This window comes from Puntigrus tetrazona, chromosome 15 (assembly GCF_018831695.1).
Source record: "Puntigrus tetrazona isolate hp1 chromosome 15, ASM1883169v1, whole genome shotgun sequence".
In the NCBI taxonomy this organism is placed as follows: Eukaryota; Metazoa; Chordata; class Actinopteri; order Cypriniformes; family Cyprinidae; genus Puntigrus; species Puntigrus tetrazona.
The window spans coordinates 3,518,594-3,542,374 of NC_056713.1; the positions used below are offsets into that span (position 1 = coordinate 3,518,594).

At 35.8% G+C, this 23,781-nt stretch overlaps 1 protein-coding gene across 4 annotated transcripts in view; it reads left to right on the top strand.

Moving 5' to 3' along the window:
* fndc3a (fibronectin type III domain containing 3A) overlaps positions 1-23,781 on the top strand; it is a 47,979-nt gene that overhangs the window by 19,521 nt on the left and 4,677 nt on the right. The window contains exons 1-23 of one of the 4 annotated variants that reach the window (XM_043258767.1): positions 5,273-5,405; positions 6,507-6,583; positions 6,879-7,127; positions 7,687-7,986; positions 9,407-9,465; positions 12,351-12,520; positions 12,777-12,836; positions 13,548-13,686; positions 13,791-13,844; positions 13,938-14,062; positions 15,166-15,340; positions 15,647-15,733; positions 16,840-16,978; positions 17,064-17,132; positions 17,221-17,339; positions 18,433-18,538; positions 18,760-18,935; positions 19,054-19,167; positions 19,796-19,945; positions 20,607-20,956; positions 21,146-21,358; positions 22,118-22,284; positions 22,990-23,111. In XM_043258767.1, coding sequence (XP_043114702.1) covers positions 7,019-7,127; positions 7,687-7,986; positions 9,407-9,465; positions 12,351-12,520; positions 12,777-12,836; positions 13,548-13,686; positions 13,791-13,844; positions 13,938-14,062; positions 15,166-15,340; positions 15,647-15,733; positions 16,840-16,978; positions 17,064-17,132; positions 17,221-17,339; positions 18,433-18,538; positions 18,760-18,935; positions 19,054-19,167; positions 19,796-19,945; positions 20,607-20,956; positions 21,146-21,358; positions 22,118-22,284; positions 22,990-23,111 — 3,003 coding nt within the window. In that variant the 5' untranslated portion in view covers positions 5,273-5,405; positions 6,507-6,583; positions 6,879-7,018. Of the gene's footprint in view, positions 1-5,272; positions 5,406-6,506; positions 6,584-6,878; positions 7,132-7,686; positions 7,987-9,406; positions 9,466-12,350; positions 12,521-12,776; positions 12,837-13,547; positions 13,687-13,790; positions 13,845-13,937; positions 14,063-15,165; positions 15,341-15,646; positions 15,734-16,839; positions 16,979-17,063; positions 17,133-17,220; positions 17,340-18,432; positions 18,539-18,759; positions 18,936-19,053; positions 19,168-19,795; positions 19,946-20,606; positions 20,957-21,145; positions 21,359-22,117; positions 22,285-22,989; positions 23,112-23,781 lie in introns of those variants that run through there. The other 3 variants (XM_043258768.1, XM_043258769.1, XM_043258770.1) reach the window with 3 other exon arrangements.

Consider the following 23,781-nt stretch of genomic DNA (forward strand, 5'->3'; position numbering starts at 1 on the left):
AATTGCTTCATACTGCAAAGGAGGTGGTGGTTAATTAAATTAGTATTGTCTAAGCATAACCATACTCTGGTAATCCTCTATCCATTTACTCGAACTGTGATTCACCTGCCTTTCTGTTTGGGGGAAAATTCTCTAAACCACTAATCTTATAGTACATTGTAGGACTGTCTCATCCAGTGACAAGTGTTATAAGAACAGAGCCTCTAGTACACCTAGAAAGAAGAAGAAAAGAGTTACAACTATTCAGACAACAGTTAGTCAATATAATGCTAATGCCAGTTTAGAGCAACGTTTTGTAATTAGCAATTAGCCTAGATGAGGGGTTGGAACTGAGTTTGATTTGATTTATTTCCAGGGCCGTTGTAATTAGACCTAGACAATGTGGACACATTCCCAGTGTTTTAGGTCGAATGAAGAGCTAAGACCCAGACTGGATTCAGGGGACAACGTTAAATGTCCTATTAGTTACATTAATTTCCTGTGGATTGTTATATCAAGTGTGATGCAGATTTTCAATGTTAAATATTGTTGTACAAAGTCACAATCACAAAAAATGTGGTATTGATGCTTAAAACTCCAGTGTGTACTGCAATAACCACTGTAACGTCATTGTGACATTTCTTTTGAGAGCTCTAACTTGTATCACTTGACCACTGCAATGCGATGTGGCAATATAAAAGAAAATCATTATAATAAATGGCTATTTATTGATAATATAAATATAATAATGCAATAGTAATGTAAACACACATACACAGTTTAATTTAGCTAATACACAGCTAAATTAAAAATCCTGCTAAAACAACAGGAAGCATTTAAATAAATGTGTTGGAAATTCTGCAACACTAGTTGTTACCAACAGCAAATACAGTCTGCAAAGTTTGTTTGAGTATCTATCTGTAACATCACTAAAGGCATAAGGTTGGGTCAGTACTACCCATTTATCAAAGCACTAAAATTTTTTAAAAACTTCCTTTATTATTTTATTTGGTGCCACTAGTGGTGCCAAAATGACACCCTGCAAATTAAAGGAATATTCTGTGCCACCAGTTAAAAGTACTAACTGAATATTTTATTTAAAGCACAATTTTGATTTGTAGCAACAAAGCAGTTAATGTAAGGACACATCTTTCCCTGGCCACTTCCTTTAGCTCATTCTGTGGGATCCCAAGGTGTTTACAGACAAGCCAAGAGGATGGCCTCAAGGAATGTGCTTTAAATACCATTGAAGATCCTACATTTTATCTATAAAGAAACTGCAACTGAGAAATGGAGAGCTGCAGTGGCATTGTCTGTCAGGATATAAGGTGAGGATGAGATTGTCGAGTTGTTGAACATCTCAACTGACATGTCCTTCATGCTGTAGCCTAGTTTTCCTGTTCTTCTTACTGGATTTCACTAGAGCATCTGGAACATTTCCTGAACATTCTGAAGATCAAGAGAGAGCTGCAAAGGTTAATGGGTTTGTATTTGCTGTCAACTCTGAGCAGATCTCAACAATGTTGTCTTTCCTAGCCAGTCCTCAAAATGAGTTTCATAGTTGCTGAGTGATAGTTTATGTTTAGACTTGTTGGTTCTCGGTTGTGTTTGTGTCTGAGAGAGAGAGAAAAGATTTAACGGCTGTTTATTCTCAGAACTGAACTGCCTGTTTGGAGTTATTCTTGGCTCAGTGCGTGTGTGTTTTTCTCGTCCTCTACGTGTTTGTTGATGTTTCCTCTGGAAGGCTGGCACTGGGGGTCCACGTCAGCAGAATAGCAGACCATTCATGCTCTTCTGGTAGGGGTCTGAAACGAGAGAGAAAGAAACAGAAAGAGGGAGAGGGATGTGGCCTTTTGTGTCTGATCTCTGTCTGTGCTTGTGCGTCAGTCTGATGTAAAAGTGTGGGTGTCATTTTTTTTTTTTTTTTTTTTTTTTTTTTTTTTTTTTTTTTTTTCCCCACCTTCCCCCTTTTTTTTTTTACACCTAGCACAACCTTCAATTTCCTTCGTAGCCCATACATCCTTTTAGGTCTTATTTTTTGCACTTCATTCATTAATTCTTGCATTGATTCATTTCTTCATTCAGTTGTTTGTGTTTGTTCATATATAATGTGTGTGAGGTAAATGGGATAGATTACACAAAAGATGTGTGTGGGTGTGTAACTGGGAAAGCCTGTCATCAATGCACGTACGACTCTTCATCACTCTTGGTAGAAAATGCAGCAACAAACGGATCCGACATTAGCATCTTTCTACGCCCCCGCCAAACCATATCGTAAATCAGAAATCGATCGTCTTACTCAGGAGGGTCTCTGATGTAGAATTGGATCAGATTCCTCCCACGCTCTGGGTATTTTGGCTCTGAGGTGACCTGACGCAGGGTCGTTAGTCGGAGTCATTAGTCATCAATTAGTCCGCTTGAGTCTCTCCTAAAATGGGCTTCAAAGCCAGCACAGCACTCCACATCAAAGTGAAGAGCTAATAGTCCTCTATGCTCTTTGTAGTACTACAAGGCTTATTATAAGACGGGCTAATGATTTTAATAGAATGCATTATTGAGTAATGTTGTCTGAGTAGTGTTTTTTTTTTTTTTTTTTTTTTTTTTTAATATATAAATATTAGCATTACTGGTTGACTGATGGTGTTTTAAAAGCTATTGTCAGTGTACAGAAAGCAGGGTGTTTTTATAGCCCAACCAGTGACACAGGCTTGGTGGTATCACCACAACTTGGATTTATAGCATGTACACTGCAAAAAAAATGCTTTTCTAGCCTCTTGTCTTGTTTCCAGCCAAAATATCTAAAAATGCTTAAATCAAGAAGGATTTGCTAAACAAGTTTGTTGTCTTGTTTTCAGAAAATATAAATCAAAATTAAGCAACTTTTTTGCTTCGAACAAGAATTTCCTGTAAGTTTCTATGTAGAAACCGGTAAAATTTCCAAATTCTTAACACCACATATAAGTACTAGGAAACTATTAGTAATGAACAAACAAGAAAACCACTCAAAATAATTTAAAATAATGAAAACTGAATACAATGGAATAAGGAGGTTCAAATTAAACAAACTGTGTTGTTTTTAATGCAAATCTCGAGCCGTTAACAGAAATAAATACTACAGAAATAATTAAATGTAATGTAAACAGTATAGTCTTTGCTGTAAGGATGAAACTTTTTTTGTTTCATATTAAAGGCCAAAAGTAAAACCGTTTTTCAATCAATTGCAACAATAGTGTTTCTATGACTGTTGATTAACTGTTGACTGTTTGAGGAAAGATGCTTTCACTTCCTCACCTATGCTGTAATACTAGAACAAAAAGTATAGAGTTAAACTCAAACGCACCATAGTCTGTGTAAATTATTTTCATTGTGTTTATGCCGTCTTTTAAAAACATTGAAAAAAGTATTTTGAAATGTCATTTCCTGTGCAATGCATTCCAAATATTTCCCCTTAAAATACTGAATGAATTGCTGTCACATAAATTAAGTGAATATAATAAAATTTTATTATGTCACTTTTTGTTGTGCATGTCATTGTGTTGTCATTACCTTAAAGTTAGATTTTTTTTTTTTTTTTTTTTTTTTTTTTATTTCCAACAGCCAGTGGAATTCCTTAGGGACCGATTTGCATAACCCTCAAGATGTAGTTAATGTCCAATATGAAATTCAAGAGTTACTCTGATCAAAAGATCAGAGATTTCTGATTCGAAGCTGTCACCAACCACATACACACTCATTTATACACTGATCCCCACTTTGATGCTGATTATAGAGCAGCAACGGCTTGTGTGCGCCGTAATTACTTCCAGCAAGCACTTGCTGATTATCCGAGTTAGTCTGTTCATGGAATGAAAAAAAAACACAATCAGATTGAGAAGAATGTGAACTGAGAGCTAATACAAAAGTGACACATGATGTTGAAACATGAAGCACTAAACCCTCTGTTTGTATGACATCTTTGCTGTATGTTGGAGATGTGATGTTTAAAAACAATCTGACTGTAATCGAATGCAGTGTCGATCAGTTACCAAATATCAGTTACTCATGGGTCCTCGGCTAATGGAAATGTTAGGACAGGACTCTCCTGGCTCTGGCTAGATTAAAAAGGTTTGTTTATGGTCATGTTGAGCAGAGCAGGTCAGTGTGTTCCTCCATTATGCTACATCTAGGTGCTTGGGACCAATTTTATCTTTTCATTGTGTTTCTCTGGCATAGCTTGTACAAATAATAGTACTGCAGTTTCCATGAAAGACAATATGAGAGACATTTGTGGAAAATGTGACTTGAATAGTAATCTAAAATGTTTGACTGAATGGTCATCACTATCAAAGAACACAAAGGGAAAAAGAATACTATATTATAAATGTAAAACTTTTACATTTAACACACAAAAATCTATAACTTGGTCATGACCAGTTAACACCTTAAATAAAGAGAATATAATATGCAACTAAGTAAAACGCATTTTGCTGTCTTTGTTGTAATAAATTAAATACTTTTATTTTGTTATTGAAAACTGAAAATATTTTCCAGTTGAATACTGTTTAGCTGCTATGACACAATCACACCTATATGAATAAAGTTAACTTGACGTTAAATTACTTTCAATATTATGTATATTTTATGTAAAATAAGTAAAACATTGTTATCAGTATATCAGTGTTTTTGTTTTGTTTTTTACCAATATCAGTGCTTTTTGGCAATATATTGCCCATGCCCTATGTTACATTATTTATCCACTGATATTAGATGTAATTTATTCACTCTCCCACTTGTTTCAAACCTGGGAAAAATGTCTTTGTTCAACATAGAAAATATTTTGAACATTGTGAATCAAACGGTCCAGAATTTATACACTTTTAGGTGAACTATACCTTTAAAAGGGCTAGTGATAATCGCAAAGATGTAACCCTTTAAAAGTGCTTTCTCTTTAAGAGTCCATGTTGCTGTCAGTGGCTGTGTGTGGCATGTAAGAACTGTATTCCTAAAGCAACAAATTGCTATCTAAAATGTTTAATAGTCCAAATGTACGTTTGTATTATTAAAAAATAAATGATTTTTTTTTTTTTATTAATTTGAAGTAACTTTAAATATATTTTAAATTAATTTTTCATTTATTGTTTTGCTCACAGAACAGTGTAGTTATGATGCATCTATTAGCAGGAGTTAACGTGATCATGTCAGCCAAACCTTGACCCCTTATTCTGTAGTTGTAGTGAAGAGGACTTTTACCTTTTACCTGTGACTGAAGACTCTAGTTTGGAAAGGTGGAGCTATAAACCTTTGCACTGTAGTGAGGGAAGAGAACGGAAAATAAATTCAAGCCCACACGTACATTTCTATTCTTCATGGAGGAGGACTGTTATTTTCTCTGTTGCTTTGCCCTTTTACCATGAACGAAGGAACTACACCTGCACAGCAGGACGGAGGTCTGTGTTTACTTGTGTCCTTTTGCGTTCGCATGCGTGTTTGCTGTCCTTTGCATCATCCAGCTCTAACAAGCTCTGAGTGTCTTTTCTGAAAGCGAAAGTGTCAGATTGCAAAGCAATGCATGAAAGAGCTGATCTGTAACAGGCTTTGCTGAGTCGCAGTTTTTCCTGCACAGACACTTCACTACTAAAACTTCCACCGACTCTGGCGTTTTATCAGCTGCTATGCAGACACATTCAGCTCAGTGTGCTTCTTTACCCAGCTAAGTAAATGTCAGGAATTATGCACACTGACGTGCTAAATATGCTTATCAGCGTTGGGGCAAAAACTAAAACTCCTTTGATGTGAAAGTGAACTGCACACAGCAATAAATATGACCGCAAAATAACAGGTTTTTTTGACCTGCTTTGTGTTTAAAGTTCACCCAAACATTTTCTTTCATCATCAGTGTTATTTACACACTGGTCAATGAGTGTCAAAGATAGTGAAACTGGAAAATTTAGAAATACAACCTTTTGTATTAATGTTTATAGAAATCACAGTTTGAGTGACCACGTGATTTTTTTTTTTCCCCCAGTTAAAAACATTTTCATTGTACTATGAGTACTATATGAGTGTACATATGTAGTATTTAAAAAAGCGCAAATAAATTATGAAAAAAAGTGTGTAAATAATGTTACACCCCTTGATTTCACCAACAGAAATTCTTTGCTTATTTTAATAATAATAAAAATTATAATAATACCTAATTACATTTTTTCTGCTTTCTTTGATATATGAATCTTTTTAAAGGTCTTATTGAATGAATCATTCTTTTCAGTTGGATTTTCATGAATTAATCATTAAATCTAATTCCAAAAACCTCTGAATGAATTGGTGACAAATAATATCATGAAATATATATTAAAATTGGTACGTTTTACTCGTAAATGCATTACATTACGAAAGTAAAAATGTGATTTTAAGGAGCAATGTACATTTTGGTCACACGTGTCACTGTGACGCAGCTTTGAATGACTTCGGATTATATAAAGTGCTATAGAAATAAATGTGACGTGACTTTTTTTTTTTCATATTTATTGTTCATGTTTCCTCTCCAGGTCCTGCTCAGGTTCCCATGATGTCCCCAAATGGTTCAGTGCCTCAAATCTATGTGCCTCCTGGATACGTTCAACAGGTGGGGCGTTATATTTTATTGAGATGTTATTTTGGTTTGGTGAAAAGAATGCAATTTTCAGTCTAATTTACATCTCTGTGGCCCTCTTGCAAACCATTTAAGCGCGCTACCTAGCAGCGTTTTCTGCCATCATAGACTGTCAATTCGAAGGCTATTGCTGACATTAGTCTGCAGAATGATTCTGCCTTAGGACACATTCTTGCCTATAAAAGAGCTTGGTGGAGAGCACCTATCACAGATCAAACCTAATTTCTAAAATGCTCAATACTCATCTCTTCTCTATCTTTTCATATAGATCATTGAGGAGAACGGAGTGAGGCGGGTGTTGGTCTTACCTCAGACGGAGTTTCATCCGGGGGGCCATTCCCCGCTTCACCACCCGCCCCCCCCCGCCGCCCACGCCCACCTGCAGGCCTTCATCCCCACCCACACATCATGCACCTCCCCTCACCTGTACTCAAGCATGGCTCGAGGAACCGGAGATATGAACCCCCAGTACATCTCCCAGTACCATCCGCGCACACAGCCATCTACACAGAGCAGGGTCTGTTTAAATGTGCGCACACACATACATATGTAAAAATGCCTCACTGCTAACTCTTCAAGGAAAAAATATTAGTCTATATTTTAGCTAAGTTAGGGACTCACTTTGAGGAGAAATACTGAAAAAAGCTGTGTAATATGTTGCCAGTAAAACAAATTCATTTGGAAAACACTTACTTTTACCATAGACTTTGATCTTTTTATTAATATTTTGATGTTATGTGATGTTATTAAAAACACAAATTAACACATTTTATGTGAAAATTTATTAATAAATATATATTTAGTTATTTAATCTTAAAAGTTTATATACTGTTCATGTTAATATTAATATGTAATAAAGTGAATTAAGTAATTTAATTCCATTCCATTCATTTAAATTACCACTATGCATAACAGACAATCAATAACTATTGCTATTGTTTTTTTTCTTGATTATACTATCTACAGACCCTAATTTTCTTAGGATATTCCTGTGGATATAATTTTTTTTAATAATTAAACAATCCGTTTTACGTTATTTCTTACATTTCTGCTTGTTTTCCTTCCTATTTTATCAGATACTCACCCTCCACATGGACGTGCGGCATTTGCTCACAGAGATGAAAGGGCTAACAAAACCTATGAGCGCCTGCAGAAGAAACTGAAGGAAAGGCAGGGGGTGGGTGGAGGTGGAGGCCTGGCCCTCTCTAAAGACAGTCCCCCTCCATCCCCACAGAAGAACCGTGGGACACCGCCGTCAGGAGGAGATCTCCAGAACGGGCTGGGGGGTAAGGGCGCAGAGGAGCAAGCACAGCCCAGCACTGCTGTCACCGCCCTGGGCAAAAGTCCAGGGAGAGGAAAAGAGAGAGAATCTGGAGGTAGGGAGGGAGGTAGAATATTATTAGGGTTCCTAGAACCATTAGAGTTAAGTATTAAGCTACAGGATGCTATGTTACATTGTTTTTATCACAAATAATAGGAGTGAAGCAGAATACCTATATGTAAAAATGTAACATGCTGCCTGTTGCTGTCTTATTGCTTCCATAGAATAGAATAGTAGAAACAGCAATATGAGACACCAGTGGTAAAGAAATAATAAGAGTTATTCTAATAAGAGTTTTTTTGTTTTTATGCTCTCAAACAATTTTGTTTCTATATTATATACATTTATTTATAATATTAAATAAATTTAAATATAGACATGTAAATACATGTGATTTATATATACCAAAAAATTCACAGAACACATATGTACGATGCAAACAAAAACTTTTATTTTGCATGTGATTAATCTTTCAAAGGCACTAGTTTGTTTGTTAGTTTTTTTTATTTTGCTTGTTTTATTTGTAAATTATATTATCAGTATAAGAATTTAGGTAAAATCATTGACATAACGAATATCGCTTTGACATGGTCTCTATCCACTTATTTGTTTAGTAATATAATTCACTGATAGAATCTAATCACATACTATTATACCATAATACTATTTTTTACTAGCTTTCAAGTATAGTCTCACTTTCAACCCTAATACAGTTTATTAGACTAGTTTTATAATATATAAATATATAAGGTATAATATATAGATAGTCTTGTTGCATTAATAGGTTTGCACAAATCGGCTATTTAGTATCGACTAGTATCACGTTTTAGCTTGAAAACTACTTTAAATGAGATTTTAATGATAATCTCCTACTACATCTAATTAAAAGATAAACTTGCCTAAAATGATCAGGGAATTAAATATTTACTATTTATCTCTCTCTCAATTAATAATCAACCAGAGTTACTCATGCATGCTATCACTAATGGGTATATATTAGGAAATAGCTATTAGCATTAACAGACATCAATGTCCAATTAAGTCTTCTTTTTCCTAGGGTGATTATTTCTCAGGCTCCAGGTAGAAGTCCAACCAGGAGCCCACTGAAAGATTTAACGGGGCTCCGGGGATAGGCCCTCTCTCCGGCCCCTGCTGTAAACAGGCCTGAGCAGCTCGTCTCTGGTCTCATTAGCTCCTTCAGCTTTAGGCTACTGTAGATAACATTAGCTGTAATTACCTCTGCACTGACTCAGTCATTTATCAGTGCTAACTAACTTCAGCCTGGAGGAACTCAGCTGCAGCAACTGTACGCTGGCTAAAATTAGCTGGTGTATCTATTAATCCATTCATGGAAAATAAATGTCTTTTATGTGATTAAAGAGACAGGGTTGAGTGTGAGGCCTTGTCCTCTTTGTGAAACAACTGATAAAAGAGTTATCTTATCTAGATGTTGTTTTTCTTTTATTGTTATGTAGAACTGGATGAAGAAGCCAAAGCTCTTCAGGAACGATTGAACTCCATCTGCAAGCCAGTGGTAAGGAAATTACTTTAATTTAATGTTTATTTGTTAATATTTATGTATTTTGTGTTTTGTGGTTCATTTTAATGCTAATGTAGTTGTTTTAAAAAAAAAAATAACCCTAACCCTAGTGAATTTATTTATTTTTTTTGAAGAATATAGTAATATATGTGAGGAATATAATAACATATGTAGAAAATTCTCCCCCAAAATGTTTGAAAATGGATCCATGGCAAGACTTGACGTTTTGAAAGGGTGGTCAAGCCCAAACTGGACAAATACCATTCTATCACTTGCATAATCGTACTGATGTGGCATACTGTTCTTCTTAGTGGGCTATTTGAAAGGCCTTTATGCTACATTTGATACTCCTCTCACTGAGAAACTACCTTCTGAAGAACTGTATGGCTGCTTGCTGCGTCAACAGTTTTCTTAATGACAGTCATTTCCATGGTCTCAAAAACTCTACATCCATGATTACAGATCCCACAAGAAGACAGTAATGGCTCTCTGTAATGGGTCATTAATGCTGTATTTGATTTGATTCATAGAGGAAGCTAAATGGCTGTCATGTCTAGTGTGCTGGGATGTGGTTTATTGGTGTTTTCATGAAACAGTGACTTCAAGTTTGACGAAACAGCCCTGTCCATTTCACTATAACAGTGATTACTGCCCCTTTTTTATTAGACATTCAAACCTTTTTTTAAACATTATGAAAAAATTTTTTTATCTTAGTGGTCAATAAGATATGAATAATTTATAGGGGCACTACAAATACATTTTAAAAAGGCCAGTTAAGCTTTTTGTAAAAATAAATAAATTAAAACAATTCACAAAATACAGTACAGTATGCAAGCTCTTTACCACCATTGACATGCAAGAATATAGAAAAGTTATTCATTTTATTTAATTATCTTTTGGTAAAAAAAAATGTTGAATGGGAAAATAAAGGAATACATTAATATTAATTGTAATTGAAAATATATATTTTGTCATTTGTTTCAGTAACAAGGTATTTTTTTAATTATTACTAGCAAAAAACTATTGACTAAAATTGTAAAATAAATGTCTTTGGACTCCCCATAAACAGTTTTGTTTCAATAGCGCAAAGTTTTGTTAACACTTCCATCTTTTATTCCATTCTGTTGACTTCTTTTGGGAGCAACAATAGCAAAAACGAGCCCAGGGTTCCTTAAATCTTGCCCTGGAGGTCCCATGCACTACAGAGTTTAGCTCCAACCTTAATTTAAATCTCCTTCCTGTGGTTTTCTAATGATCCTGAAGACACTGATTAACATGCTCAGGTGTGTTTGATTAGTGTTAGAGCTAAACTCTGCAGTGCATTGGATCTCTGATCTCTGATCTAGCCATTAACTTTAGTGAGGCTTAGTCTGAAGATTGTGAGACAAATTTGGTGAATATGAAATAAAGTTGGAGAAAAAAGTGGAAAAAGAAACTCTGTGATGAATTAATAAATTAAGGCCAGCACAAATCAGTTTAAAAGGTCTACTAGAGTAAGATTTGCATAATGACCATTTTCTCTCCCTGAATTTATGATGTAACTAATAAGCATTGCATTTAATGTTAATTTTCGCAAAGTATGCTGACCTTGCAGCTCATAATACATTGCCTATTAATTCTATTGTCACACATTTAGCCTTCTCAGAATAAGAAGTCAAACTTATTGGTCAGATTTATGTAGTTGAGTCGCATCGGTAACTGAACGATTATTTCCACAACTCAAGCAGCGAGAAAAGTTGTCGTTAAAAGTGCAGAGGAGAGAATTATGCCCTGCGGGCCACATATATATCTTTTCAAGTCAGTTTTGGCCTAGAAATCTGTGCTAACTTGAGCTATTCTAAAAACCCGAAAGGGTTTGCATCCGTAGGCATGCATCTGTAACTAAAGGAGACACTTGTTTCTCAACTGGAATAAAGCTAAAAATATTCCTTCTTGCATAACAGGAGTTCTCTTTTGTTCCGGAGGGGAAGTGCTGCATGTCATTAAAATAAACTAAAGTGACTCTTTCCAGGCAAAACAAGCAGACGTTTGTATTTCCCACATAAACATGTGCTTGTAGCTAAATATATAGCCAATTAACCCCTAGGAATAATTAACCTCTGAAAGTCAAGAACACAAAAAATGGATTTCACTGAATCAGACACGAGTTTAAATCAATCATGTTACATAATTTCTCACTCATTTAAAACTTTTCCTTTTAATCTGCATATACAGTCCCTTGTCTATGCTTATGCATCACATTTGCTCAGTTTACAAACACAGATTCCCATCAGTCTGTCTAGGGGACATGACCTAAAATCAGGCAAATTGTAAAGGTCTTGTTTGGGATACACTAATTGCGTAGACAATCCATTGACAAGTCAATTATAAAAAAATATTGTTCTGCTCTTCTTTTTCTTCTTCAAGAAATTCCATCTTTCCGTCTATTTGGGCATTTGCATGTAGATTCACCTACAGTTTTAACTTTCAATAGAAAAAATATATATGTATATATATATTTTAAACACTAGCAATTTCCTAATTTAAATGTAATCTCAAAACCAAATAATGTTGTTGAAATCTATATAAAATAATCATAGTAATAATAAAAGTATCAGTGCACCCCTACACTCAATTTATTTAACCTGTTGTTATAATCGTTAAAATGTTTTTTCCAATGACCTGATCATTTTAAATCTCTGACAACTTTGGATCCAATTGAAGTTTCATTTAAAACTAGGTCAGTATAGTGTGTGTGTGTGTGTGATATATATAATATACTATTAGTATTTTATTTATATATGATTATTGGATTTATTTTGATTATTTCCCCAATTGAAAAGTTTTTTATTAAATGTAGTGCTATATATAATAACTATTGTATCATCTTGCATCATCAGGTGACAGACATCCAGGCTAGAGGGGCCAGTTTGAGTTGGGTGGCTCCATCAAGGACAGAAGGTGATGATGAGCCCAAAGAGGAAGAATGCGTACCTGTGGAGCCCAGCTTCACTTATGAGGTCTCTGTCTCATACAGTGGCAAGGACGGGAAGTACAAGAGCTCCTACAGGTGAGATCACACTCCGTGTCACATTGCAGAGGAGGTCTGGGCAGGTGATGTGGCGAGGAACTCGCCATTGTTTTTTGTGGTTTGCTGTGGGTTTTCTAATGTCTGTGATAACTAAAGTTCATTTGACATGCAGCTCTTTTAAGATCACAGTAGTAGTATACTTTATACATACTATATATTTTAGTTGTTAGTCATTTAAAGTTTTTCCATTTTGTGAAGAACAGTTCTATTATTTTCTTTCTTTTCCTTGTTTCAGTGGTGTGGAACTAAGTGCAACCTTACAAGACTTAAGACCAGCAACAGACTACCATGTCAGGTTTGTGTCTGTTTTGACTTTTAAATGCACAAGCCATTATCAGAATTTGTTTTACACATTTTAGTTTTTATACTATAGCTCCTTTAGTAATTAGTAATTGCACTCAATTAGGAGTAAAATTGTTTAGAAATGTATAGCTGTTAATAGGCTTGCTGCAGTAATCACGGATAATTCCTGTTTGGCAATGTTCCTGTTTGATTTTCATTAAAAGTAATAATAAAGAAATTTAGCATTTATTTTAAAGGAAGGGCAAATCCACAGGTCTTTCAATTATTTGTGTTACAACACAGGTATATACTGCGCCCCTCACTTGACTTGAAGAGGGAAAAAAATCTTTGCTACAAAAAATAAACCTCAGTTTAATAAAATAAGGGAACAAATTAAGTCGTACCAACAAATTCTTCATTCATGACCTAAATATATTTTTTTTGTAATAATTTTTGTCTACGTGTTATGTGCGGGGCTCAGTACATAACCCAACTGATGATGCCACAAGTTTATTACTTAATGAAGAAATCTGTTCACTGTGGCTTCTTGTGTATTAATAAAAATAATAATAGTAATAAAAGAATAACAATAAATGTAGTTATATTACAAAAGTCTTTTATAAATACAGTTTCTAAGATCTAAAAATTTTACTTTTACTCTTGGTAATTGTACTGTTTCTATATGCTAATACATGTGTGTGTGTGTGTGTGTGTGTGTATTTAGGGTCCAGGCCATGTGTAACTGTTTACAAGGCGTCCCTTCAGAGCCTGTGAGCTTTACCACTCTGAGCTGTGAGCCAGACAGGCCCAGTCCGCCCCGCAAAGCCAGCGGCACCAAGAGCAGCCTTGTCCTGCAATGGAAGGTGAGTGTACACATTAGCACACTGCCATATCACCTGTCCCACATCAATGTTACATATTTAAACTGACACATTAAATGCATAACAACAATACTTTTTTTGTCTAGGCTCCATGTGACAACGGTTCCAAAATCCAAAACTATATCCTTCAGTGGGATGAAGTATGTTATTTTGTTACTGGTGTTTTCATATTGCTCAAAAAGTAAACTTTTAACATTCGTGTATTGCTAATACTGGCTGTGATCTGTGAACAGGGGAAGGGGACTGGTACGTTTGAACAGTGCTACTACGGCCCTCAGAAGCAGTACAGGCTCACCAAACTCTCCACAGCTTCCAGATATTCTTTTCGACTGGCAGCCAAAAATGACATGGGGGTGAGGTATGTATCAATGTATCAAAATGTTCCTAAATACAGCTTCTACAGAAATTGTAAAAGCATTTTTTGTTTTGTTTTTTTTATATACCTGCAGATGACAGATATATTGCAAAAATTCTTGATCATAAATTTTGAAATTTTTCACAAGTTGTATCTGTTAAAAACTGTATTGTTGAGAGGTGTGGGAAACTTTTTCCTTGTTAAAGAAGACAGCAGGAGACTCTTAGTATCTTTTAAGCAGAACTCGCTTTGCGTCATTAAATGTCAAAATGTCAGACGATGGCTCAGCACAGTATACCTATACAAAGCATATAAATTGAGTACGGGAATTAGCCCGGTAACAGAATTTTCCCAGTCTTGATCTAATTAGCATAACAGGTTCTCAAATGCATAGGTGCTAATCTAATCAGCCTGACATTATTTCCCAGACCTTCACATTATCACAGAAACAAAATGCACAGCTGTACCTTGAGCTTAGCATTCACAGTTGTGATGGTCAGGAAGTTCATGAAAGATAAAAGGTTAATGTCTCGGCGCCTCGGCTGCCAGACTTGATCTTAGAATGTCATCATTATTACCTCTAATTGTATTTCACTTTAGGTTTTCATGTGATGCTATGTCAGAACATAGGTTTAGCATATTTTAAACAGATTCTTAAATGTATAATACCACAGAGGGACTTTTACAAAAAAAAATTGTTACACTTACTAACATGATAAACATTTTTATTAATAATATTTAAACAGAGCAGCAAACCTTTAAGTAAAACTGATACCAGTGTTGAGCTTGCATGCTTCTCTTGATTCATTTCATATACACAATGTAGCCTAACATTTTGTTGCTATTATTTAGTATGTAAACAAGACTTTATAATTTACTTTGAGTCCTAAAATCCACATTCTTCACATGTGCACGTTTGAAAAAGTCAAGTGAGCAATCCTGATGTGTGTGTGTGTGTGTTTTATGTATGTTTTACATTCTTGAATTTAGGATATCCATTTTGGAGTATAATTTGGAACATGTTTCAGATGATAAAAAAAAAGTGGCATATGTCTGGAAAATGAAGTATATGTATTTTGTCCTACGATCATTTACTTTTTCTGTAGTGAGTTCAGTGAAGTCGTCCACATCATGACGTCATGCAGTGTGCCTGCTCCTCCCTTAAGCCCTGAGCTGATTCAGTCCGGGGTCACATGGCTCTGTGTGCGATGGCACAGGCCAGCCGGCTCGCCTAAAGAGGACGAAATTGGCTACGTGCTGGAGATGGAAGAGGAGGGCTCAGTGAGTGAGAGACGCACACATACTTTCACAAAAATTCAATGCACACTTGCACAATAAACACGTAGATCTCTGATTTTAGAGTTCGAGAAATATGTTAGCAAGATTAGTTTTGCAGAGTAAAGCCTGAGCTTGAGAATGCTTCATGTTATATGATTTATGAAGGCATTAAGTGTGTAGTAAACCTTGATCTGTCTCATACTTGTTAATGGCCTAAGGCAAATGCTAATTTGTGGTGGCAGACCACGTTTTTAATGCGTGTTTGCATGAATATGTCATATTAATGTGTCTTCAATATGTGTTTCACAGGGTTATGGGTTCCAGGCCAGTTACGATGGTGACGAGCTGTCACACACTGTCAGAAACCTCCACAGGAGCACCACATACAGGTTCAGGGTGAGAACACAAACACACACAGCATCGCCCGTTTGTCCTTGTGGTAGATGTTTGCAACTTCTTGTTTGTATCTTGGTTTCTTTTAGTTTTTTTATTTTTTGTTTATTTTTATTTTTAATTTTTTTTTTGTTTTTTTGTTTAAACTTAAAATTAATTTTTCTTCTATATTCACTCTTTTATTTCAGTCTTTTTCCTTTTTTTTTTGCTTTTATATTTGTTTGTTCTGTCAATTTATATTGTCAAGTCTAATGTTATTTCCTTATCAGGTTCTTTTAGTTATTGTTTGTTTGCTTTCTTACCTTTTCTCTTTTGTTTGTAGGTCATTTTGCTCATTATCTCTTTTTGTTCTCCTACCATTATCAGCTTCTTTTGTTCTTTTTGTTTTGTTCTTGCCTTTGATTCTTTTATTTATCACGTTGTTCCATTTTGTTTATTTGTTGTTTTATTTGTTCTTGTTCTATTTAATTTAATTTATTTCCTTGTTTTCAAGTCCATTTCTCCTCAACTCTTGTATCTCCTCACCCATATCCCGGTCACGATTGAGACTCACCTGTTGCCAGCGGCTGTAAGATGAAGCGGGGGGTGTAGTGATGCCATCAGGCATTGTTCTCTGGTGTTGTTGGAGAGGGTTGATCATAATTGTGTTTCCAAAAACAAAAGTGTATTAATGCGATCAGAAAGGCTGCAAGTATCCTAATGAGAAGAGCTGATTACCTGCCAAGAGCTTGCATCCCCAATTACTGCCAATTACTATGACAGATGACATCACAACACCACTGTTTATTTTTGAACCATGAAACGTTCCCTCATCCTGAGCTTTTATCAGGGGAGACTATTTCTCAGTGAGATAAATTTGGTGGAGAATGTAAAGGGTTTTGAAAGGCCCTAGAGATTTGCATTCTCTATGCACCCAGTGTTTGGGTGAGTCATAATGAAGCCTATTTTTAGAACCATTCAGTTTTCCTTTTTTTTTTTTTTTTTTTTTGCATTGTGACATTTTGAATCGTTAATAACGACTTCTCCCACCCTTAACACTCTCATTACTATAATGTATAACAATTTGCCTAACCTTTTTATTCTTTTTTTTTTTATACACATTATTGCAGGTTGTTGCCTATAATGCAGAAGGGAAAAGTAACCCCAGCAGTGTGTCTGAGTTCATCACTGCTCCTGACAGACCGGGCTGCCCCTGCAGACTTGCAGTGAAGGGAAAACCTCACCCGACCAGTTTCCGTCTGACTTGGGGTCAGTTCAGCATGTTGGAAACACACAAAGAACGATCTTTGACTCAATGCAACTAAAACTAATCTAGAAATCACATTTGATTTAGATCCTCCCAAAGACAATGGCGGTTCAGATGTGACAAAGTATGTTGCGGAGCTGTCTGAAGGGTTAAGTGGTACGTTCCAATAAGGTTTTCTGGTATGTACTCGTGCTCAGTTTGATCCTGCTATTTTGATTATTCATTGATTGTGTGTGTCTTCCAGGTTCTTCTTGGAATCAGGTGTACAACGGTTCGGCTATGGAGTGTGTTTGTGACGGTCTGAGCCCAGGATGTTCATACCATGCTAGAGTCCACTGCATTAGTGCGGGAGGCGAGAGCCCAGTATGTCACACAAACACATGCATTCCTTGATAGCTGTGGGCCCAAGTTAAACTATATCAAGTTATTTTAAATACTGATGCTCAATTTAGTGTATACAAAATATTTTTTAAAAATAACATAAAAATAATTGCACGTTTTAAAAAAAAACAAACAAATTAAAATGTGAAAATATTTGAGGTCATTACAAAGCACACATTTTTAAAATGCATGTAAGTGCATTTAAATGCATTTAAATACACTTCAGTGGCCTTTTATTTAATGGAAATTATATTATTTGCAAGTATAAGTATTTTGATGTAAAATACTATAAATGTAATTTCAAAACATTAAAGCAAGCTTCTTTTTAACAAAGAGTATTCTTTATAAAAATCCTCATATAGACAGTCACAGTGCATCTTCAAGAATTCCTGTTAGATAAAGAGTTTCTGGGTCATAACTATGGGGACTTTGACTAACAATATAAAACTATCAGCAATCTTCACTATTTACTCTTTGCTTGGAACGACATTTTAAGCTTTTTTTAAACAGAAATGTTTTTGAAATGTTTTATGAAATTGTCTTGCTACATCTAATTTTATAGCCTACATTTTAAGCTGAACAATTTTAGCTTATTTTGCATATGTATTTTGTGTAAATATTGTCCTGCTCTATTGGGCTGTCATCTTTTTTCCGTTGCTGTGCAACTTGTTACCATTTCATTGCTTTGTTTCCGCACAAATTGCTAGCTTGTTTTCCCTCTTCCATCATCTCCATGCCTTCAAAATCGCAACACGCTTTTATCAATGGAGCACTTTTGGCAAGCAGCTGGTAATAATGTCATTCTTCCGTCTTCTGATCCCAGCTGTAATGGCATTGTCGGCACTTCGTAGATCCATATCTGCATGTGGGACTTGTCAACGCACAGCTATGACTCATGTTGGCGCTGGTTTTCACAGCCATGAATGTGAGAGAATGCTCGCACGGCTGTGGTCTGCTGTCACTGTTTTAGCTGGTGCCTACACACTATTCTTATTGAGGAGGTGGAACATGGTGTGCATGGATAAAGTGTAAAGATTTTCTAGTTTTTCTAATTTCTCACCCTTGTTGTTTTTAGTTGACGGAGCCCTTGCAGGTCCAAACGCCACCTGTTCCTCCTGGTCCATGTCAGCCGCCCAGGGTTGGTGGCAAACCCAAAGCAAGAGAGGTGCAACTACGATGGGGTAAGCTTTGCCTTTGTGTATGTGCTTATTCTGTATAAAAAAGCGTTTCTTAAAAATGATGTTATGTTAGTATGTATTAGGGTTAATTGGGGGGTTTAGAGGTGTGTATACACAAAGTTTGAGGTCATTATTTCATATTTAGTTTTTTGATTTAGAATAATTTATTGTAATTATAGTTTTTATATAGCTTTTTATCTGAATGTTTTGTCCTCGTCATGTAGCGCCCCCTCTGGTGGATGGAGGTAGTGCAGTGTCTTTGTACAGCGTGGAGATGTTTGCTCCCCAGGTGGACGAGGGCAGAGAAGTGTACCAGGGCTCTGAACTGGACTGCACAGTAGGAAGTTTACTGCCCGGCAGAACCTACGGCTTCCGGCTCAGAGCTGCCAACAAAGCTGGGGTGAGTGTCACAGATATTACTTGTTTTACTTGCTATAGTTGTGAATAATGTGTTGTTTGCATAGAATGTGACACATATAGTTGATGGCAAGTGTTTCATATTCGTTTATGTCCAACAGTACGGCCCTTTTTCTGAGCGGTCTGAGGTCACAACAGGTCCAGGGGCCCCTGAGATGTGTCGGCCCCCTCATGTCACCTGTAAATCACCGACATGTGCTGTGATCAGCTGGGAGGTGAGAATATCCCATAATGCAAAGTATTCTTCCGTCTCAAGCATGTGTGTGATAATGCAAAAGGATACACTAAATTTTCAGTTAAAATCACTTTGTGATGTCATCAGCCAGCTCAGTTCAGTTCAAATAATATCTCTGCAATCTATTATATCTCGAAATTATGTATGTATTATGAGTTACTTCATTGAGAGTGAGTCGGGCTTATAACTTATAACTCTAAAAATACTTAAAATGTATTGAAAATAAAAAAATACAAATACATATAATGAAAATAAATAAAAGCTATTAAAAAACCTGAAATTAAAATTTTAATTTATACAAAAAAATGTAAACTAAAATAAATTATATAAAATTAAAAATGTATATTTTGCACATTTTCACCTGTTAAGTATTTATTTGTTAACCAAAAATGTTTTGCAGTGCTTTTTATTTTATTCCTTGTTTTGTAAAAAAAAAAAAAAAAAAAAAAAAAAATATATATATATATATATATATATATATATATATATATATATATATATATATATATATATATATATATATATATATATATAATTAGTATGTTTTTGCTTTTGCTTTGGTAAATTTGTTTTGTCTAACACCTTTGCTGTGTTTTGCACCCATGCAGACTCCTCCTAGTAACGGAGCGGCAGTGTCAGAGTATCGCCTGGAGTGGGGGGCGGCAGAGGGCAGCATGCAGATGTGTTACACCGGTGCTGCACTGTCCCATGAGTTAAGGGGTCTACTGCCTGCCACCAGCTACTTCTGCAGAGTACAAGTGAGAAGCGCTATCATACACACACTTCATATCACTGTTTAAGCTGATGGTGAGACATGATCTGCCATGTGAAACTAACCAGGAACCAGCAGTCCGGTGATAATTATGCTTTTGTTTCCTGTGAGCAGTTTGATTCATACAAATGGCATGATGGGGTGAATGCCAACTTTACATTCTCAGTGCCACCCAGTGGATGAGAGACGAATACTATTGTTGTTTTTCTTGTCCTAAGTGGTTTATAATAGCTGCTTATTACTTTATTGGGGCCGTTATATATTAATTGTTGGCTGAAATTTTGTTTTGCTACAGTTTCTAATTACATTACAAAGTATGCTCATTCCCTAATTGTTTCTTGTGGGACGATTAGCAGATTTACAAAAGCAAAACAGTTCAGTATCACTTTTATTAGATAATCTAGTTTCATTGTGCATTTTTGCACTAGACTAGCCCAGTCCCATGTTTTTACATGTGTTTATTTGTTGTTTTTTGTGTGGAATTATCATTATAGTTGGTCCCGTTGTTATTATTCAACTTGAGAATTTTTCAGCCTGCTTGATTAAAATCAACTTCAAAAAAGTAATCAATTCAAGGTTCATTTGCTGTTCACGTCAGGCCTGTTTAAAATTTCAGTCACTCACTGACTGTGTGTTTTGTGCCTCAGGCAGTGAATGTAGCCGGTGTGGGGCTCTTCAGCGACGTCGTGCTCTGCCAGACACCCTGCTCTGTGCCAGCACCAGTCAGCAACGTCCACGCTCTCCGCGAGTCAGAGATGAGAGTGGAGGGCTGTAAGACCACAGAGATGGGTGAGGAGGATGAGGACGAGGAGGACGAAGAAGCCAGACCACTCCTTTACTCCCCATCCACCTGCCTGGGGCTACGCTGGGAGGCGCCCTGTGATCATGGATCAGAGATTACGTCGTACCTGATCGATCTGGGAGAAAGACAACCCATCCTTACTGGGCCCGTAACCAAATACATAATCCAGAACCTGCAGCCCGACACCACCTACAGGTACAATGACATTTTTGTTATAAAACCGTAGTAAAATAAATGTAGGACCTTGAAAATGTATAAATTCATAAATTAAATTGGAAATTTATAAATTAAACTTTAATTAAATAAAAAATTTAAAAAACATGAATCTGTTAATTATTGAGTGCATATGAATGAAAATTTAATCGTGTGCTTGTGTGTTTGAAGAATAAGGATTCAGGCTTTGAATAGTCTGGGAGCAGGACCCTTTAGCCACACCTTTAAACTGAAGACCAAGCCACTGCCACCCCTCCCTCCACGTCTGGAGTGCACCGCTTCCAGTCACCAGACCCTCAGGCTCAAGTGGGGTGAAGGCCCGTCCAAGGCCCAACCCACCGATTCTCTACAGTACCATCTCCAAATGGAGGATAAAAGTGGGAGGTTAGTAGATGCATTGTTGGTGCTTTGCAGTATATTTTAGTCCTGACCAGGCATGCCAGAAATTTCAAGTAGATTTCTGTGAAAGCAAAATGCTAAGAGCAGCCAAATATGCACTCAGTGTTCTTTTTTTTTGCATTAGGTTGAGCAGAAGTGACAATAAGACTTTAATTGCTCTGTATTATGGACACCTTAAAATAAAGTGTTACCGAAGTGACTTTTAAAAAAAGACTTTTGTAACGTTATGAAAGATTTACCTTTTTAAAATATGTACTTTTGTACTATTGGCCTTCAATTTTGGTTTCCACAAAAAAGTAGCACAACTGTTTTAAACATAGAATAATAATGAATGTTGTTTGAGCAGTATATTAGAATGAGTTCTAAAGTATCATGAGATACTGAAGACTGGAGTGTTGGTTGGTGAATAATCAGCTTTGTAATCACTGGAATAAATAGCATTTTAAATGTAAAACAAAAATTACCGACCACAAACCTTTTGAAAGTTAGTATAGTAAAGTACAAACATGCAATATACAAGGAAAGTGTTTAAGTTTATAAATTATTCGCAATAGTTATTTATACATTTTATTTATTCATCTATCTACTTGTTCATTCGTTCTTTCTTTCGTTCATTCAAAACTCAGATTTTGTGAGAGTCTGCCTTTGTTATTGTTACAGTTTTATAATATTGTGTATTTTGTGGCTTTATAGAGGTTAACTCTGTAATGTTTTCTGTCTCTCTGCTTTTGTCTCTTCCTAAAGGTTTATATCCTTGTATAAAGGACCCTGTCACACTCACAAAGTGCAGAGGCTAAATGAGTCTACCTCGTACGCGTTCCGCATCCAGGCCTTTAACGAGGCGGGCGAGGGTCCCTTCTCCACTGTTTACACCTTCAACACCCCTCGCTCCCCACCTGCACCCCTTAAAGGTACAGCTTCACAAATGCAGGCGCTATTCCCATCAAACTTACTTTGATTTCTTTAATGCATAGTGTTGGCGAAGCTGATTTTTAATCTAGTCTAGCCATTAATGATCTTTAAAAAAATCTTTTTATCACGGATCAAACTATTTGGGGGAGTTTTTCAGGATATTTAGTAGAAATTCAAAAGACAGCATAATATTTGAAATAAATCAAATATTATCTAAATGTAAATAGTTTTTGTAACTATATAAATGTCTGTCATTTTTGTTCAGTTTATTGCAAAGACCTACTCATCCCAAACATTTGAATGGTAGCTTTAGCTTATGTATGGTTTAAAAATAAATAATGCGTAGAAGTAATAGAAGTATGGTTTTGAAATTTTTCTCTGAATTATCATAAAATAAATCATTTAAATAAATGTTGTTTAAACAGGTGTTCAATAAGGCTTCACTTGTATTTCACATAGAATATTATGCCTGTCGTCTCATAAGTGAGCTAATTTACGTGCATAATTAACATATAATTGCACAGCTTTGTTTATTGGCATGTTACAGCCAATGTTACATTTATAATCAGACTCAAATTAATTATTTTAACTTGATGTCCTTTGACAACAACACCCTAAAACACATTTAATGTTCTGTGGCTTGACCTCAAATAGTTTTGCATGCTAGTTTGATTTGTTCTCACCTCTGCATCTGTCCTCTTCAGCTCCTCGTGTGGAGCGTGTGGAAGAGTCGTGTGAGGTGAGCTGGGAGACACTGCCACCTATGAAGGGAGATCCAGTCATCTACTGTTTGCAAAGCATGCAGGGAAATTCTGAGTTCAAACAGGTACATACACTGCACTTTATAAACTGCATGTACGTGTTTTAGAAAATAGCTCATCATACACCAAAAAAACATCCATTTTAACATCAGTGAAGCGTCGCAATTAACGTGTTTCTATTTACTTGTGAGGCAAAAGTGTGTCAAATGTAGGTTCACACTTGTAAGCACATTCCACAGAGGTCACTGCACTGAGCAGGTGTGCTCAGCAGACAGCACGTGTTGTTGGTGTTGGGTACCGAACTCTGTATTTTTAAGGATACTGACCAAATTGCATCAGCATTCACATGAAATCAGTCGGTACCACATTTTGGTTCTTAAAAACACATCTAACTGTCATGTGGGTTCAGCAAAATAAATCTAAGACTTGATGGCAGAGTCTATTCATAAAAACTAAATTTACTCTATAGCATGGAATGCCACGGAGTTCGCAATGTTTTGGTTGAATAAAAAAAGGTCTGTCACTTAACTAGTGTATGTGAATATTAAAATGCAAAAGACTAAATCCTGCATGTTGCATTAACCTCAATATGTATGAATGGTGGAGACTCAAAATAATAAGAATAATATCAACTGGCAGTGATTTTCGGTCTAATTTGTTAGTCATGAGACTTTAACCATTTCATTTGGGAAAACTAGCAAAATATCATACTGTATACACACAGAAACTTTACAG